Consider the following 17,995-nt stretch of genomic DNA (forward strand, 5'->3'; position numbering starts at 1 on the left):
AGCCAAACAGACAAAAGCTGTCTTGGAATCAACATTCAAAACATGATCACTACTGTATAAAAAAAAAGGTCCATAAATTACAAATGAATATGTTGCTTAACTGTAAACTGTAATCTCAGGTAACAAGGCAATTCAAGTGGCTTTTATTTTAATTTCAACCATGTATAGTGTTACAGTACAGAGTGAAGTGAGACAGCGTTCCTCTGAGACCCTGGTGCTACATACGACATATAACGGACAAACACAGGACTACTAACATCAGTCATAGTAAATGTTCTGTAAGAAAGATTGCCAACTCTAACTACATAAACCTGTAGTGGACATTTCAGTTAAGTAATTATATAATCTACACATTAAGGCCACTATTCAGCATCAACATGGACTGTCAACTTACAACATGAAGCATGTAGAGGTGAGCACTATTGCTGTTTTTCTAGCAATTTATATAGATCCAGCCAAGTGCTGCCTTTTGGTGGTTGCATTGTGCATAAGCAGCATGACCCTATAGAAAACAAGACGAAAGGAAAGCTTTGTACAATGTCATCACTCTGAGATGGACATCAAAAGTTTCCACGAGGACTCTGTGCCTCCCTGGACTACTTCAACCACAAAAACAAGAAGGGCTGGAGATGTGTCAAACCTCAACATATTAACCAAAGGAAGAGCAGGGAAAGAAGAACTAAGTAAAATCACAGGGGGACCCTGAGAGCTTCAAAAGACCAATCCCTGGCGCTCTGATCAAGATTCCTGTGGATGCAACTCATCAGGGAATGGCAACGAGGAAGAGGAGAGGGGAGGCCTGTGGGAGTAGCATAGTGAGAACAACCACACATCTGCCAACTGAGTCAGCACTGCAGGATTGATCAGAATGACACAGAATGGCCCTGTCACAAGCCTATTTAGATATGCTTGAAAACAGACTTTGGGGGGACATGTGATACCACTGACTACTCCCCAGCTTTTTCCAACTTGGATGTTGTATGTGGAGTTTGTTGCTTTTTTCTCCTCTATCTCTCTCCACGTTTATATACATTATTTTAATCGTGTGTGTTTTGGTCTGCCTCTGTAATGTGAGTGTCAGCCCAGTGATGCTCCAATTCAAAGTGACATTGCTTTGGCAATGACTCCATCTAATGGTTAAATTTCTGAACTGCAGGCTCAGTAAGTAAGTAAGTAAGTAAGTAAGTAAACTTAATTTATTAAGCGCTTTTCACAGACAGACATTCACAAAGCGCTGTACACAAATATTAAAATAAACAATAAAATCAATAGACATTATATACAATGTAAAAGATCAAATGTAATTAGTGTAAAAAATATAAAATGTAGATCAACAAAAGGCTTGTTTGAACAGAAGAGTTTTTAACTGTTTTTTAAAAGAATCCACAGAGTCAAGCAAACGTAGTGGTAGTGGTAAACTGTTCCACAGCCTTGGTGCAACAGACTGAAAGGCTCTGTCCCCTTTTGTCTTCAGTCGTGTACGGGGAACAACTAAGAGACTCTGAGTCTGTGAGCGGAGATGACAAGCAGCAGTGTATTTTAAAAGAAGCTTGGATAAGTAATCTGGAGCCGTTTAGTGCTCTGTATGTTTAAACAAGAATTTTAAAGCGAATTCTAAACTCTATTGGGAGCCAATGTAAAGAATATAAGATGGGAGTGATGTGAACACGCTTGGTAGAGCGAGTTAGTAGTCTGGCTGCTGCGTTTTGTATTGTCTGGAGGCGAGAGAGAGATGATTTATCCAAGCTAGTAAACAGGGAATTACAGTAATCTAAGCGTGATGACACAAATGCATGAATGAGTTTCAGTCACAAAAACGCAATATTTTGACCATTACTGAGCTTACACTTGAGAATACTATTTGACCTTTGTGACCTTTTGTACTCCTATTGATATATGTTATATTGTACAAATAGTTCATTAAACACACATTTTCTCAATTTGATGACAAAACAAACAAACTGGGAAATAATTATTGGCTTTATTTGTCACACCGTGACTGTGGCTGTGGTCTGTGGCAAATTTTCATCTTCACCACTGTACGTGGAGTCTAGCAGTTATCTTTGTGAAAAACAAAGGATCTTGCGGTGCTTGCGGGCAAAATTGGTGCTTGAGGGCACTTCTGAACTCCTTTCAGGCTCTTTTACTCGGTCTTGTCTCACTAGGGTGGGCTGTTATGCAGTGAAAGCAGGTGGGAAGATGTGAGGGACACTTCTTCAAAGAATTTGTTTTCAAAAAAATATTTATCACTTTACACAATATTTATCACTAAGCAAATGTCTACGTGACTTTTGACATGAAACTCTTGTATGATAAACAACTTACAGCTTCCTCTTACTGTAAGAACATGCAGATTTAGAAAAAGGGGAACCTCAGCTCTGAATTCTTAGAATAACTCTGTTGTATTTGTACACACACACACACACACACACACACACAGACACACAGAGAAGTATAAATAAAGCACGCACACAGTGATGAGACGCAGGTCTTGCGTCCATGACTGCCCTCGCGAGTTAAAGACAGCTGCAGTGTTTGTGTTTTCTAACTCAGGTGTCTCAGCTGAAGAACTGCGGGGTGATTTTAAGAAATCCCCTGTCAATTGGTTATGAGCAAAAATTGTTTCTATAAAATAAAAATTAAAAAAACACAAAAAAAACCCCAGTTTTAACCGTAACGTGAAGTACACATTTTATTATTTTTTTCCTTTTAGTGAAAGGAAACAGCCGTCGCCGGTATGCTAGTGCGCACGCTCCACCCCCTCCTACGCCTCTTTTCCCCCCTTCTTTTTGCTTTGTGAATAAACAGAAATGTGACTTTTGCTTCATAAACAGTTTGACAAACAAGTGGTGCCTGCAGGGTGTATATTCATGGTATAACCGGCATAAACACAGCCTCACTTCGTGTGTGATTGTGCAGGAAATACAACTGTGCGCTCAGCTTCGAAAAAGGACCGCATCTATCCATTTATCCTCATCTCACCTCTATGTATGTGCTCTCTTTGAGCGCAGGTGCGGCTCTTTGCTGTGACACATCTCTAATGTAGTCTAGACGCTCCGGCGCCAGGGGTCATCGGGTGACACACACACACACACACACACAAACAACAAGTAACACAACATGGACCATGAACTCTGCGTGACTCAACTATACCAAGACAGTTCACCTATTACGAGCCTTTAAAGTAAGCTTATTGCTAAATAGTCTTGATATTTAATCAACAGGTAAGGTAACACCTGATTCTGTTCACATGGACGGAGTTTTTTCAGTGCTAAATAGTCTGCACATCCCGGCTCTTATTATTTATTTTGCTGCGTTATTTTGCAAAATTATCTAATCTAAAAATAAACTACATAAATGAGTGCGATGCAATATTTTGCTCTTGGTGTTTTCAGTCCTTTATGTCCATCTTATGTGTCCTTTTTTTCTGTTATCAATCAACCAACCGATCATTCGATTAAAGGCCTGTCAACGGGCTTCGTAAAGGTTCTTTTAAGGTCACCAGAAAGCTACATAAAGACTGCACCTGCACCTGCACCAAAGTTCTTTTTTTTTTTCTCTCTATCTCCGAACATTGTTGCATTTTAAAACCTTCTTCAGTGAGCTATAAATATGAGGCGCTCCAAACACACTCTCAGTTTTACTTCTGCCAAAAAATGACCACAATGCCGAGACAACTGGAGGTCCAGAACTCGATCCTCACTGGTGGGGACAGCTTTAACATGTGGCACGACTACATGAATCTGAGCCAAGTGTTCGAGAAACTGTGCAGCAACCGTGAGGTTGATAACCGAGACACCGAGCGTCCAAAGAAGGGACAAGCGCCCCCTTGGAGTAAGGTCCACACTTCCACTCGGGGGAAGAAATCCTCCAAAAACTCATCACAGTCCAGTCCGACCAGCAGCGCGTCGGACACCAGCAGCAGCGCCTCATCCTCGGACTACTGCCGCTTATGCAAGCAGAACGGGGAGACTCCGAGGGTGTACCTATCTCACAAGCTCAAATCAGACGACGGGATAGTTTTCTGCCCCGTCCTCCGGAACTACACTTGCCCGATCTGCGAAGCCACCGGTGACAGCGCTCACACACGCAAGTACTGCCCGCAGATGAAGTGCGAGGCTGCTGGGAGGATGCAGACGGTAGGCAAGTTCTGGTAGCTGCTGAAAACTGAAGCTGCGAGAAACTGTACATATTTACCGAACTGTTTGGGGTATGTGTTCGTGTTGGCAGAGACCGTTTCAGTTCCAAAGACTGTTTCAAGTTTGACTGTCAAACACTCCGCTGCAGTCTGCAGCAAGGAGCTCTCATCCAGCACATCTGTGGAGCCCCGAGCCGGGGTGAGCGCTCTCAAACCTCGGAAAAAATTAAACTCTTTAAAGTCCTCGAGTGTTTATTGTTGTTGTTATTGTTGTTGTTGTTGTTTAATATGATACAATTTCGGGGGTACTTCATAGGTCACAAGTGAAACACTAAAGTGGCTAACCTTTCTGTGGAATTAAATAGATTTCTAAAAATGTGCCCATAGTGTCAGTGCGCGAGTCTTTTAGTTAAAATGCAAATGCTATATTATCCCTCATGTCAGACAGATTATTCGACAAAAACGTCAGTATTTTGTCTTTTTTTTTTTTTTTTTTTTTTTTTTTTTTTGTTGGTATTATAGAAAATTTTTAACTCACATGCAACTCTTCCACTTGAAGTTACAGATGTACCTGAACTCACCAGAGAACATGCGTCATAAAAAAATAATTAAATTAAATTAAAAGTAACACTTCAAGGCAAAAGTGAAACGATTATGTGAAGTGAGAAATTGAATTAAGGTTCAATAGTTTTAGTTTCAAAATAGAGGGGCTGGGGAAATACAGTATACAAGGTCAAAACAGAGTTTGTACAAGTTTGTACAAAGACAGCTGCAGTGTTTGTGTTTTCTAACTCAGGTGTCTCAGCTGAAGAACTGCGGGGTGATTTTAAGAAATCCCCTGTCAATTGGTTATGAGCAAAAATTGTTTCTATAAAATAAAAATTAAAAAAACACAAAAAACCCCCCAGTTTTAACCGTAACGTGAAGTACACATTTTATTATTTTTTTCCTTTTAGTGAAAGGAAACAGCCGTCGCCGGTATGCTAGTGCGCACGCTCCACCCCCTCCTACGCCTCTTTTCCCCCCTTCTTTTTGCTTTGTAAATAAACAGAAATGTGACTTTTGCTTCATAAACAGTTTGACAAACAAGTGGTGCCTGCAGGGTGTATATTCATGGTATAACCGGCATAAACACAGCCTCACTTCGTGTGTGATTGTGCAGGAAATACAACTGTGCGCTCAGCTTCGAAAAAGGACCGCATCTATCCATTTATCCTCATCTCACCTCTATGTATGTGCTCTCTTTGAGCGCAGGTGCGGCTCTTTGCTGTGACACATCTCTAATGTAGTCTAGACGCTCCGGCGCCAGGGGTCATCGGGTGACACACACACACACACACAAACAACAAGTAACACAACATGGACCATGAACTCTGCGTGACTCAACTATACCAAGACAGTTCACCTATTACGAGCCTTTAAAGTAAGCTTATTGCTAAATAGTCTTGATATTTAATCAACAGGTAAGGTAACACCTGATTCTGTTCACATGGACGGAGTTTTTTCAGTGCTAAATAGTCTGCACATCCCGGCTCTTATTATTTATTTTGCTGCGTTATTTTGCAAAATTATCTAATCTAAAAATAAACTACATAAATGAGTGCGATGCAATATTTTGCTCTTGGTGTTTTCAGTCCTTTATGTCCATCTTATGTGTCCTTTTTTTCTGTTATCAATCAACCAACCGATCATTCGATTAAAGGCCTGTCAACGGGCTTCGTAAAGGTTCTTTTAAGGTCACCAGAAAGCTACATAAAGACTGCACCTGCACCTGCACCAAAGTTCTTTTTTTTTCTCTCTATCTCCGAACATTGTTGCATCTTCAGTGAGCTATAAATAGGTCACAAGTGAAACACTAAAGTGGCTAACCTTTCTGTGGAATTAAATAGATTTCTAAAAATGTGCCCATAGTGTCAGTACAGGATTGTGAACATCGCAACGCAAAGTTTTTGATTTCTCTCAAAACATATATTTCTTTTCATGTTGAACAGATAATATCTTTAATTTGAGTCAAAGTGATTTGCACTTGAACACGCCCACCAGAAATAGACCGGGACCCATTTTTATTCTGCATGGCTGCTGGAAACATCATGTCACATCTTTGATTAATTTCATCTGAAAATAAACGTAAGTAAAGCCAAGTGTGTTACAAAAGCTTTTATAATTTGTATTGCCAAAATCGCAGAAAATAACCCCATTTAAGCTGGGTCGACAGCCACCCCTAATTTTTGCATGATTGTAGCTGCTAGCTATAAGCTAGCTAGCTATCCTGCGCAACGTTAGAACTGGTTACCAGAAACCGACCATCACAGTCGGGAATACAAGTTAGTATACTGGTAAAAAACGGCTTTTTGCCTAACTAGCTAGCGTTACCACGATGCATCGGTGGTGGATAAAGCTAGCTAGCATAAGTTCATAGTTCATAACATTCATAGTATAACTCCGTGCTCCGCTTCGTTTGAATTTTTCTGGTGAGCTCGCGGTTTCTAGACACAAGCTTGTGTTTGTGCGCGCACGTTTGTCTCTCTTCATATAAATATGTGTTATGTGTGTGTACACCGAGGGCAAAAGATAATTATTAATGTGCATGATTTAGAGACAGAAATAACAAGCCAGCATATAAGATCAATGACATAAGACTAATTCCTTCAATTGACTTTCAGGCGCAGCTCGGAAAAATGTGCATTTTCTGAAGAAATTTTAATTTTAACAGCAAAAAATTGACCCTATGCCAAACTTAGTCGCTAATGGCTGGTCTGTAGACTGTTTGGTATGTCATGTTACGTATTTCTTGGTTTTTCTATGTAATGTGTTTTATAGAGAAGTAACATTATTCTTTTTTTCTGTATGCTTTCAGAACCACAGATCGCTCCATCCATTCCATGGCTGAAGCATACATTTTCATTTAATCTGAACAGGTATCATTTTGCATTTACACTGCACATCCTTTTTAAACATTTCATAATAATCTAGACTCTCCCTCATTATCCTCTCATTCACCTTGCTGATGTGTTGAGGACTTGATAAAAGAATACATGGTATGTCCATATCTGTTCTGTCTCTACATGAGATGCAGTCTCTTGATGTAAATTTGACAACTCTGCTATTAAATGCAGTGATTAATGTAGGACAGCAACGATTAATCAACTCATCAAGTTAATATCTTAGGGTTCTGTATTGTTTTCTTTTTTTTTCTTGGGCTTTGTGGAACATTTATGAAAATGTTCCACCATTGATTTAATTTAATGATTATGCAATTCACAATCTGATTAGTCAAATAATTGTTCTAATAGTCTGTGACCAAACAACTATCAAAATAGTAGTTTATTATGGTCAAAGATTTATCAGGTGTGCCAGACTTCAATTCTTCACTTGTACATTTTGTTCCATATTTTACCTCAAGATATCCCAGAAAGATGAAGCTGAGGAAGAGCTGCAGAGTACAACCATGGCACTCTTCATCTTCAGGGACAACTCAAGCCTCCTACATCAGCCTCGAGACATCGGGATAATCATTGATGGTGTGGAAGTCCTGAATGAGTTGCCTTCTGTGGCAGCTGGAGAGGCAATGGTCTTTGGACTCTGTTATGCTCTTAATATGGAATATCCACGAGGATTCAGGTTCACCTTTGAGGCTCTTCAAAAGATTATGATGGAGCTTGACTTTAACAAGATGACCTCTAAGATTCGCAAACTTAATTGTGAACTTAACACTGCACAGTAGTGTGTTTGCATGCATGTGTGCATGTGTATGTGCACATGCATGTGCATGTGTGCTTGGTTATTTTGCTTGGTTGGCCTGCAGTGGTATTCTACATTCAAAATTTATAAGAACACCCATTTGAAAGGGAGATTTAAGTTGATTTCATTGATACATGTGTAGATTTTTTTTTTTTACATTGTACAGGCACAGTGCACATATAAACATTTTTGAGTACTTGCAAATTGGTTTAAAAATAGTTTTTATAATGGTTTTATGCCAGTTCTTTTAGACAGGTTGCAGGTTTTATACTGGTTTTCAAAAGATTGCAGGTTTTATACTGGTTTTCAAAAGATTGCAGGTTTTATAAAACAAACATTTCTCTAATCATTTCTGCCGTAGCACTAAATCTGTATATTACTAATCCTCTCTATTGATTATAGTTAAAATGGTTTGGAACAATAAATAATTTTGAAATAATTGGTTGGCCAACTGTCTTGTTTTTTATAGGAAATGCAGAGCATTTTTGAACTGAAATGAAATGTAAAAAATATAGTTTGAATATATGTAAATCAATTACCTGGCTTCAACACAAACATATTAGTTCATGTTAATTTGGTTCGATGTGAATACATTAGGTTGGTTAAATTTCAATATATTAGCTTGGTTCAATAATTAAAATATGGTTCTATGTAAAAAAATCAATTTGGATCAATGCAAAATTTAAAGTTTCAGTCAAGTCTAGTAATATTGTTTATATCAACATAAAAGTATCAGGTCATATCAAGTGACTCAATTTGGATTCTATAAAGCCAAATATTTTGGATGTGACAATTGGACATCATTTTTTTTAATTTGAATAGGGTTATTTTTTTTACAGTGTAGTTTATTTCTCACAGTTTTTTAAAAATTCTCTTGCTTTATGGTTCTTAGCGCTGTTACCAGTCTTTGCATTTATCATCGTTTTTTCTCTTTTTTCTTTCATGTTACACAAACATGATTACATATTGCATATGAATCAAGGTTGTGCAGAGGTGGTTGCATTTCCCAGACAATCATGCAAAATATATACATTTCTTTTTTTAAAAATGACATGGTGCGACAGGACTGTAGCACAGTAATACAGCAACATCAGAGGCAAATTCCATTCAAGTTTTGCAAGCCTAGCTTTGAACTTTATTTAAATAAACGGCAGTGACTCGTTATGACAAGGATCATTCTTAATCTCACTCAAACCATGCTGAACGGCTCTAACCCAATTAGGAACATAGGGTTGTTGTTTTTTTTGTTTTTTTTAAAAAGAAAAGAAAAACATAACTGAACACAACAGTATGTCAGTGCAGTGACTAATCAGGCAGTACAGTTTCAGGAACCGTTTTAACTGAGGCAGGATGGCATTTTGGTTTTTAAATGGGCATTTAAAACCTGAAATAATCCTAAAGGCTTAGACAAAAAGGTGACATTTGTTTTCGAAATTGAGGTGATGGGCATCTTAGTCGCTGTCACTCCTCTCTCCTCTCTGGAGCAGCCTCTTTCCACTGGAGGGCACGGGAACCTCATGCTTCACTGAGACCTTTGACTTGCTTTTGCTGTCCTTGTCAAGCAGCTCCAAACCGTCATTGATCTTCTTCAACATCTCGTAACGCTCACGCCCACGAACAGGGAGGAGAAAAACCTCCTTGTCGTCCCCCTCAGCACTGGAGGTACATTTGGACTTCTTTGTGGATGTGGTGTCAGGAGGTGGTGCGCTCTTTCGTTTTTTCGCCTCTTTGGTGCCGCTCTCCTTCTTCTGTTTATTGTCCTCCTGTAGCTGTAACAAAGAGGGACGAAATAACAAAAAAGAGAAACATATTTGTCAAGTAATTTTACCCCCCCCCCCCAAAAGTGGCATTTAACATGATGATATTCTACTGCCTTCTGGGGGAGGGAAGGAACAGCGGTTTTTCTTTTGAGTTTATATTCAAGTTTTCTCCTTCTTGCCCCCTCTGGTGTACAATTTCTTCCTTTTTCCTGTTTAAAAAGAGTTCACATATTTTGTCATTTGACTGTAAGCAGTGCAAGGAGGAGATGCTCGCTTTTTGCATGACAGTCTGCCACTTCAGTCTTCCCTTTCTTTATAAGGCTGGAAAATACTTCAGACCCCACCTCAGGCAGTAAGGGGCCTGAGGTGGGGTCTGAACTGTGGGTACCGGTATGAGGAGAGAAGGGGGACAGGACTGGATAGTGGCTTAAAGTTGGGATTTGGTTTGATTAGGTGAGCCGGTTTTTGGTTGTGTCTGCTTATGATTTGAAACAGGTCTGAAATGAGAGAAAGAGGAGTTTGTTCCTGGGGAATTATAAGACAGTGGTGTCCCGTTTTCCTTCTCATTAATCATATGAGAAGAATGAAGGCGTTTTAAAGATTTTTGAGTTGAGGTTTGTCCTTCTCTTTGGTTTTTCTGTGTGTTTTTTTTTTTCAAATCCACAGCAAGTGTCACTGTCTCTCTCTGAGTGCGCAAAACTTTTTTTCTTATGCACACCATTAAAAAAAAAAAAAGTTGGGCGCACCCAAATCAGCGTTCAAAGATTGATGGCTCCCTGTCAGAGCACTGGCTATGAATTTCAGATCGATCAGGCCTTAACTTGACAAAAAAGTTATCAATCGTTCTTTTCATCTTTTCTCATTGCCCACGGTCAGTTATATCCACTTCTGTCGGTCCTAGGATATTCACAAGGCCTGGGTATCATCACTGATTTCTATAATCCACTTGATTCCGCTTCACAAGGTCCAGATTCGATTTGGTGCAATTTTTACTCAGAAAGTGAGAGATCTTATAATTCTGATCATTTATCAGTACTGACATTAAACTTTATCAGAGATGTGACCATCACAGCACATGCCGTTGTGTCAAAGTAACTGAGAATAAAATAAAATAAAAAAACATAAAGGAGATTTTCCTGGCATGGATTTTATAGCAGATAACCTTAAAAATATTCTGCAATTATACCCAATTTGAAAAAGTTTACATTTCTTCAGTATTGAACAGCAGAAATTATTCTTTCTTGTCCGAGGTCATTTAAGTACAAAGAAAAGAAAAGACAGCGGCCGCCAGCGCTGTAAACAACGGTAGACTGATGGGTAATAAGCAAATGAGTAATGCGGAAAACACATGTTTGAGATGGGAAACTTTTCTTGAAGTACAGAGCGAGAGCTGTGCATGAACTGTGGTTTTTATCGTGTTGGAAGCAAAACAGCAAAAGTAATAGGGAATTAACGACGATATTTATCAAATGTGAAGCATAGTTTGGTTCTTCTTTTGCTGCTGGCCTAGTGAATTTTGGTTGAAGAGAGACAAAACCTGCAGCCCAGAATCTTGCGCAAAAAAGACGTAAAGACGATTCAGACACGACGAATCAGAATTAGTGAGCTTTTGGCTTTCAGCCCCGACGGCGGCTAAGCTAATTCTGATGCGCCGGTCCGCTCTGTGTTTACCGTTTCCTGCTCTCATTCGCTGGTTGTTGTTGAAATAGTTTTGTGAGCTTTAGCCTGAGACTCTGGCGTTTCTGGTAAAATACATTTATATTCATTCAATTCAGGATTTAATGAATCGGTATCGCTTCATTCAAGCTACTCACCTTTCTCTATCCACCTGCACTTTCAGCTGGACCAAGGACATTTCCAGAGGTCCCGCCCCTGACTATCTCTGATTGGTTTAGACCACGAAGGGCAATGACGTGTGTCTGTTGTTGATCACATGGATGTCGGTGGCAAATTTTACAAACACTTCTCATAATGACTAACTACTCCTGACATTTTTGAGAAGTTAGCTCTTTATACAACGAAGTTATAGTGCGATACAAATAATATCAGGCTGATCCTGCCACAATTTGTTCCCCCTGTGTAAATCACGGACAAACAGTATCCCACATTGCTGATTTTTAGTTTACAAACACTTCTCATAATGACTAACTACTCCTGACATTTTTGAGAAGTTAGCTCTTTATACAACGAAGTTATAGTGCGATACAAATAATATCAGGCTGATCCTGCCACAATTTGTTCCCCCTGTGTAAATCACGGACAAACAGTATCCCACATTGCTGATTTTTAGTTTACAAACACTTCTCATAATGACTAACTACTCCTGACATTTTTGAGAAGTTAGCTCTTTATACAACGAAGTTATAGTGCGATACAAATAATATCAGGCTGATCCTGCCACAATTTGTTCCCCCTGTGTAAATCACGGACAAACAGTATCCCACATTGCTGATTTTTCATTCACAAACACTTCTTATTATGACGCATTACTCCTGAAACTTTAGAGGATTTAGCTCTTTTTAGAGTAAAGTTACAGGAGAATAAAAATAGTTATCAGCCAAAATGTTAATGTTTTATTAAAATAATCCCATCTGATACCCCGTGAGATGAGATAACTCTTTAATGTCATTGCACAGTCATACATAGTACAGTAGTACAATGAAACTGGAAAACTGTCCTACGTCGGTTTTTCCATATATATATATAATTTTCTGTTGTATGGTAATGTAACGATACTAATTTTTCACAAAATGAAAACATCAGTACTTCCTGCGTGCTCCCAGCACAGGGGAAACAAATTCTGTCGGGGATACCTACTTTGGCACAACAGATCCAAGTATAAAAACAATAACAAATACAATTTCTAGGTTCCATAACAGTTTTTATCATTACTTTATTGTGGATTAGGTGAAGAATTGTTAAATGTGGACAATTTAAATAATAGACTAATGCAATAGCAAATTGTGCCTTTTTCTCAGATGGACAGCAGATGGAGTTAGAGGAGATGAGGTAGGAAGAGAGGCAAAGATTGAGTCATGGGCAGAGCCTAGTTTATTTCTCATAGTTTTTTAAAAATTCTCTTGCTTTATGGTTCTTTGCGCTGTTACCAGTCTTTGCATTTATCATCGTTTTAAGTGTCTTGATTTTAACTGGATCTAAAAGGCTTGGATCTCCACATCGTTGGTGGGAGAAGGTTATCAGGGTGGCTTCAAAATTTGCGACCACACGTTTGCTTTGCATTTTCCCCACCAAGTTGAAGTCACTGATTTTGCTGTTCCAGACTTTTGGAATCTCAGCTGAAACCCACATTCGCCAGGGTAATCTGTCGTAACCGGAACAGTGGAGGCTGCAGGTGTAATGCCGTCTTTTTGCAAAATGTCATTTGGCAGCTCAAAGAGATTTTCACCAAAGTTTTCAGCTAATTGCTGCTCATTGATGATCTGAAACATCTCCATGGTGTCATCTGGCCTCCAGGTTTCATCATGACCCGTTGTATTGCTGTTCACGGTTGAGGTAGTGTCCAAACTGACGGACAGAGATTCAGTCACAGGTAGCTGTTCCCACAGCTCTTTAAATGAATTCTGGCTGAAGGGTAGATTCTGATTAAAAACCAAAATGCCATCCTGCCTCAGTTAAAAAGGTTCCTAAAACTGTACTGCCTGATCAGTCACTGTACACTGTTAGGGTTAGGTTGTGGAAGATAATCCCTTCTCCGAGAGGAAAAGGAGCGTACCCGTACCCGTCCCAGAACACTTGGCGGTCACGTTGGCGCCGGCGGCCATAGCGCACCACAGTCCAGCCGTTTTCCATGGCGTCCAGTCTTTTTTTCTTTTCCTCTTTTTTAAATTGTCTTTCAAAAAATCAAATGTTCTTCAAAAAAATATCTATTTAAGTTAATGTGAACCAAAAACGGGAGATTTTTTTTTCTTTTGTGTCCTTTCTCACTGTCCCTGTTGCCCAGTTTTTCTGTTCCTTCATCTTTCTCTCTCATCTCTCTCATCTTTCTCTTTCCCCCAACACTGTTTGTCCCGTCATGAACAACTGAAAATAAAATTTAATAAATAGTAACAACAAACGTTGATCAAATTGTTTTAATTTTCATTATTCAACATTTGCACAGTATTCAGGTGAGTATTCGCTACGACCAGGTAAGTATGTAGGTAGGTGTGTGCTTGGTGAACAGGTATGTATTCAGGTAACTTTGTGGGGAAGGCGTCACGGTGTGCAACTTGGAGTCACGCGCTGCACTCCGGGGATGGATGCACACAAGAGAATTTATTAACGTACAGTGTCCAACAAGTGTATATACAAAAGGTGAAACGGGCATGGCTCCGGGGGGAAATCCAGGGGAAAACTCTCGTTTCTCTCCAAACAATCACAGGAATCCACTCGAACACTCGCCACTCAGGGAACACCAGGGAAAACAGTCCAGAGGGTCTGCGCATAAGGAAACGCTTGTTAGTTTCAAACACACAACGACACGGAAAAACACTTGCTAGAATTTCACTTACGCGATTCTTACAAATCCAGCGAAAAACAACCGTTGTTTCCTGGCTTAAATGCAATCCACACTGACGAGGCACAGGTGTTTCTTCCTCCGAGAGCTGGCCCGAGGGCGTAAACCCGTAATCAGTTCCGCCCTGGAGAGAGAGATAGTGATAGGGAGAGAAACACCTGATCAGCGACCAGCTGAACCTCCAGGCAGTGACAGGAGGGTGAGGGACAGGAAGTATACTGCTCTGTCCTTCACTGTTATGGCCTGGAGGTTCAGCTGGTCGCTGATCAGCTGCTGGACTCTTTGGTTGTGTCCCAGAGGGACACGTAAGCCCTCACGCCACGTCAAGGCAGAGTCCATGTGAGGGGTGGTTTTTTTTTTTGGTTTTTTTTTATTTTAAATACCTCTATTTACAGTGGAACTTGTGAACACCACAAAATGAACTGAGATCACACTTCTTCAAGATCAACTACAACAGAAATCAAATTCACACTTGTCTTAAAGTGGATTCAAAAGATAAACAAATATGTCCTACTGTGCTAGTTCTAAGCATAAAGTCAAAATAAAGAAAGGACATGATTAGAACAGGAAATCAGCTTGTATGCCTATGCATCCCTGAGAAGGTCTCTTCGCTTTCTCCCAAAGCCCTTGTACGACCTTGCAGGTAGTCTTGCTGCTTTGCATTGTCCGACATACTCCTTGTACGCCACGCCAGTGGAGATTGTTGGATCAAGGTTGATAAATCCCTCTTCCTGCTGTGTCCAGTGTCTGCTGGTTTGAGCGGGCATGTACACAGCTCTCGTCTGCAATAGGTCAGGTTCCTCATCCTCTTCAAGTACAGGTGCATCCTCTTCCTCCATCTCCAGGGGGAGATCTGGAGGCAACTTTTTCTCCGCATGGGGTTTTGGGTTCCCCATTCGATAAAGAATGTCATAGTGGAGCTTATAGAGAGTGAAGCCGAAAACCTTTTCACAGACTGACGTTGAAAGGATCCTGTACTTTTGGAGCTCTGCCTGTGTCATCTTCAGCTCCAGGAGTAGGTCCTTCACTTTCTCATATGACACAAAATCCTTATTCATGATAAGTCCCACTGAGCTGACCAGCACCAAGACCTTGTTCCGTGTGTGTTTTTCAGTCTTCCCCGGAATCCTCTTCATCACTTGCGCCAGCCATGGCATTCCATGCTCTCTGTACCTTTCAAGGGTCCTGGCGTAGCACAGTCCACGGCGCTCCATCTCCATGGCCACATCTCCCACTATGGCCATGGCCTGGGACTCGATGGAAGGCTCCCTGTCTTCATTATGTATCTCTACATAATCAATCAAGTTCCAAGAAGCCCTCCTTGTTCCCTTTATGTCGCGGTACTTAATGTCTGGGAACCACCTGACCTTCAGCTCAAGGAATCCTGCTCTCAGGCATTCTTGTACATTCTTCCCTTCCCCTTCAACAAGCTTCCTCGCCCGGGCAAAGGTGAATGGGGTCGGGAAGGAGTCTCTGGTGGCCAGGTTCTCCGTCAGTGCAGCCAGATTAATGTGTCCCTTTAGATTCTCTGGGCATTTTTCCCCTTGCAGCTCTGAGATGAAGATGCCGTCGTTCCTCCTGAAGAGGTCTTTCAGCAGGAGTTTCACAAGCTCAGGTCCCAGCACGGAAGGCTCGCACTCGAGAGTCAATGTGAGAGCAAATAGCCTCTCGATTCTTTTCATCTGGAGTGTGTCCCTTGTCCAGTGTGCCAGAGGAGGTGGGCAGTCGTCAACAGCTGCACCAGTTGCTGCACCCAGGCCCATGAAGCCCCGCATGTTGGTTGCACTGAATTCGTGCAGCGAGCTGGTCCCGAGTGCTGCAGAGTACTGTCTGTCCATGTTGGACAAGGGGTGCCCGTATAATGCCTCCTCCAGCGCAAGCTCCAGCTGGAATGCCTTCCACACTGGGAGAAAGCCGCCTTTGCCTGTGTGCTTCTCCCCAAGTTGCCGGAGCTGGTCAGCCATATACTTTAGACAGCGAGACAGTATTTCATTCACGCTTGGCTGTTCCTGTTCCCGTTTAAAGGGTACAACGAGGGGGAAGTCCGTCAGGCACTTATGTAATGCACTCAAGTCGAAGAATGAGCATGCATAAACAATGTCTGTAAAGTCTGCCAGTTCCTTTCCTTCTATCCCCTCCACGATCTCTATTCTCAGGTTATAATTACCTGCTGCCTTCCTGGCCAAGTCCATCATGTGGATGTAGTAGTCCTCAGCTCTGGTGGCCACCGCCTGAACGTAATTCGGGTGGCCGAGGCCACCAGTGACGATCAATCCACTAATGGGGTGCCGGAATGTGGACATATAATGAGTGTGTGGGCTGTCCACATAAACTTGCCAGAAGGTGACGTTAGGCCTAGTGGCAATCTCTGCCAAAGCTGGCAAGATGTCCGGTGGGTGCTGGTCAAGTTCTGTCTGCACGTTAACACACTCGTGCATGGACATGGACGTGAAGAGCCTAGCTCTGGGTCCAAACATCCTTTCCAGTCCTGCTCTTGACCAGAAAAGTGTGGTGTGAGGGTCCACTGGTATGAGGTTGCAGGCCACGTGCAGAGAACATCGCACAACCTCGTCAGGGTCAGCTACTTCCCACAAATGAAAGGGGTCCCTTGTCTTTTGTCCAAATTTATAGACAAAGAACCGGACTTCCAATGTTGGATGCTCCGGCAACATCCTCTTCGCTTCATCCAGTTTGGAGAGTACGAACGTTTGATCCTGCGGCAATACGTTCATGCTCCCCTTGTTGTGAATGATGGTCTTCTGCAGCGTGGGTCTGCTCAGGTCTTCCAGTGGAAGGTCTTTGAGCAACTCAACAAATTTTGTTAAGATGCCATTAACAAGGTCCACCGTGTGTCTTGGTAAATAGTCAGCCATTTTACAGACTCTGTCCACCACCACAAGGGACTTGGGAATTACTATAGCTTCTAACTTGAATCCCCCGTCCAGGTAGGCAAAATCAAAGCCTCTTACCTTTCGCAGCACTTTTAAGCCCTCCACAGACAACTTACTAAGGTCAAAGTGTTTCTTTATGGTGTGCCAGGAGTTTTTCAGCTGGTGCATTTTGAAGGGTGCCATGTTCAACCTAGAAAAGGGTATATGCAGGCCTTCCAAGTTTTTTAGTTCAACCACCACTCCGTCGTAATCAAATTTACTCCAAACACGTCTCGTTGGATCCTCAACTGTCGTTGCCTGCAATGGAATGAAAATGTTGGGGTCCAGGAGGAAATCCTCAACGCTTTTAGATCTGGCGAAAGCATCCGCCAAACCCTTCATGTTTTCGACACCAACGTCCTCCATGGCTGTTGTGTTCTGGAAAGAACAGAAAGTATAATCAGGTAAGTAAAAAAGAAGTGAAACAATGTAACTGAAAAACTGTTAAACCAGGAAAGACAAAAAAAGTGTAATCATGTAAGTAAAACACATTAAAATCAAGTAAGTAAAGAACAGGAAAGAGCAATTTGCAACAGTTAAGAATATGCCAAAAATATTACCTGTATTGTAAATACAGTCTTTCAAGACAGCAGATAAAAAAAGAAAAGTTGTGTGTCTTAGTTAACCAAGACGCTGTGGTCATAAATCCAGAGACACTGCTCCTCTGAGTTTCAGGGCATGAATGACTGAGCTGAGCACTCCTCCCCTTATATAGGGTCCAGTCAAAAGTTGCCGCCATAGGAAATGAATGTCGTTCAGTGAATGAGCCAGTGAACGACAACCCCTGAACGACACTCACTGAATAACCCACTCAACGACACTGACTGAATGAGCCAGTGAACGACACCCACTCAACAACACTGTTATTAGGAAAATTGTGCTTAGTAGTCAGTATAATCTTTTAACACTA

The 17,995-nt window shown here is 41.2% G+C and overlaps 2 protein-coding genes across 2 annotated transcripts; one reads left to right on the forward strand and one right to left on the reverse strand.

Annotated features, from left to right (window-relative positions):
* The first annotated feature begins 2,524 nt into the window (after window positions 1-2,524).
* LOC146549918 (nanos homolog 2-like) lies at window positions 2,525-9,125 on the forward strand. Its single transcript, XM_085262365.1, has 3 exons — window positions 2,525-6,265; window positions 6,996-7,056; window positions 7,542-9,125. The coding sequence occupies exon 1, from the start codon at window positions 3,657-3,659 to the stop codon at window positions 4,155-4,157; it is 501 nt and encodes a 166-aa protein (XP_085118491.1). The 5' UTR covers window positions 2,525-3,656; the 3' UTR covers window positions 4,158-6,265; window positions 6,996-7,056; window positions 7,542-9,125.
* On the reverse strand, window positions 8,986-13,449 carry LOC146549919 (cellular tumor antigen p53-like). Its single transcript, XM_085261717.1, has 3 exons — window positions 13,373-13,449; window positions 12,903-13,164; window positions 8,986-9,648 (listed from the first exon to the last, which is right to left on the reverse strand). Exons 1-3 carry the CDS (start codon window positions 13,447-13,449, stop codon window positions 9,331-9,333), a joined length of 657 nt encoding a protein of 218 aa, XP_085117843.1. The 3' UTR covers window positions 8,986-9,330.
* Between the last annotated feature and the right edge of the window lie 4,546 nt (window positions 13,450-17,995).

Source organism: Mchenga conophoros, linkage group LG22, assembly GCF_057382185.1.
Source record: "Mchenga conophoros isolate Kocher_MC1m ecotype Shallow Benthic linkage group LG22, M_conophoros_male_GT1.1, whole genome shotgun sequence".
NCBI classification, from domain to species: Eukaryota; Metazoa; Chordata; class Actinopteri; order Cichliformes; family Cichlidae; genus Mchenga; species Mchenga conophoros.

What these genes read in the sequence shown, in the direction of transcription:
- LOC146549918 (XM_085262365.1), top strand. Translation starts at nt 3,657, where the DNA reads ATGACCACAATGCCGAGACAACTGGAGGTCCAGAACTCGATCCTCACT.
- LOC146549919 (XM_085261717.1), bottom strand. Translation starts at nt 13,449, where the DNA reads ATGGAAAACGGCTGGACTGTGGTGCGCTATGGCCGCCGGCGCCAACGT. An exon ending in GTGTTCTGGGACGGGTACGG is followed by an intron (nt 13,165 to 13,372) that starts GTACGCTCCTTT and finishes TCTGTCCGTCAG; the next exon opens with TTTGGACACTACCTCAACCG. An exon ending in AGTCTGGAACAGCAAAATCA is followed by an intron (nt 9,649 to 12,902) that starts GTGACTTCAACT and finishes TCTTTGTTACAG; the next exon opens with CTACAGGAGGACAATAAACA.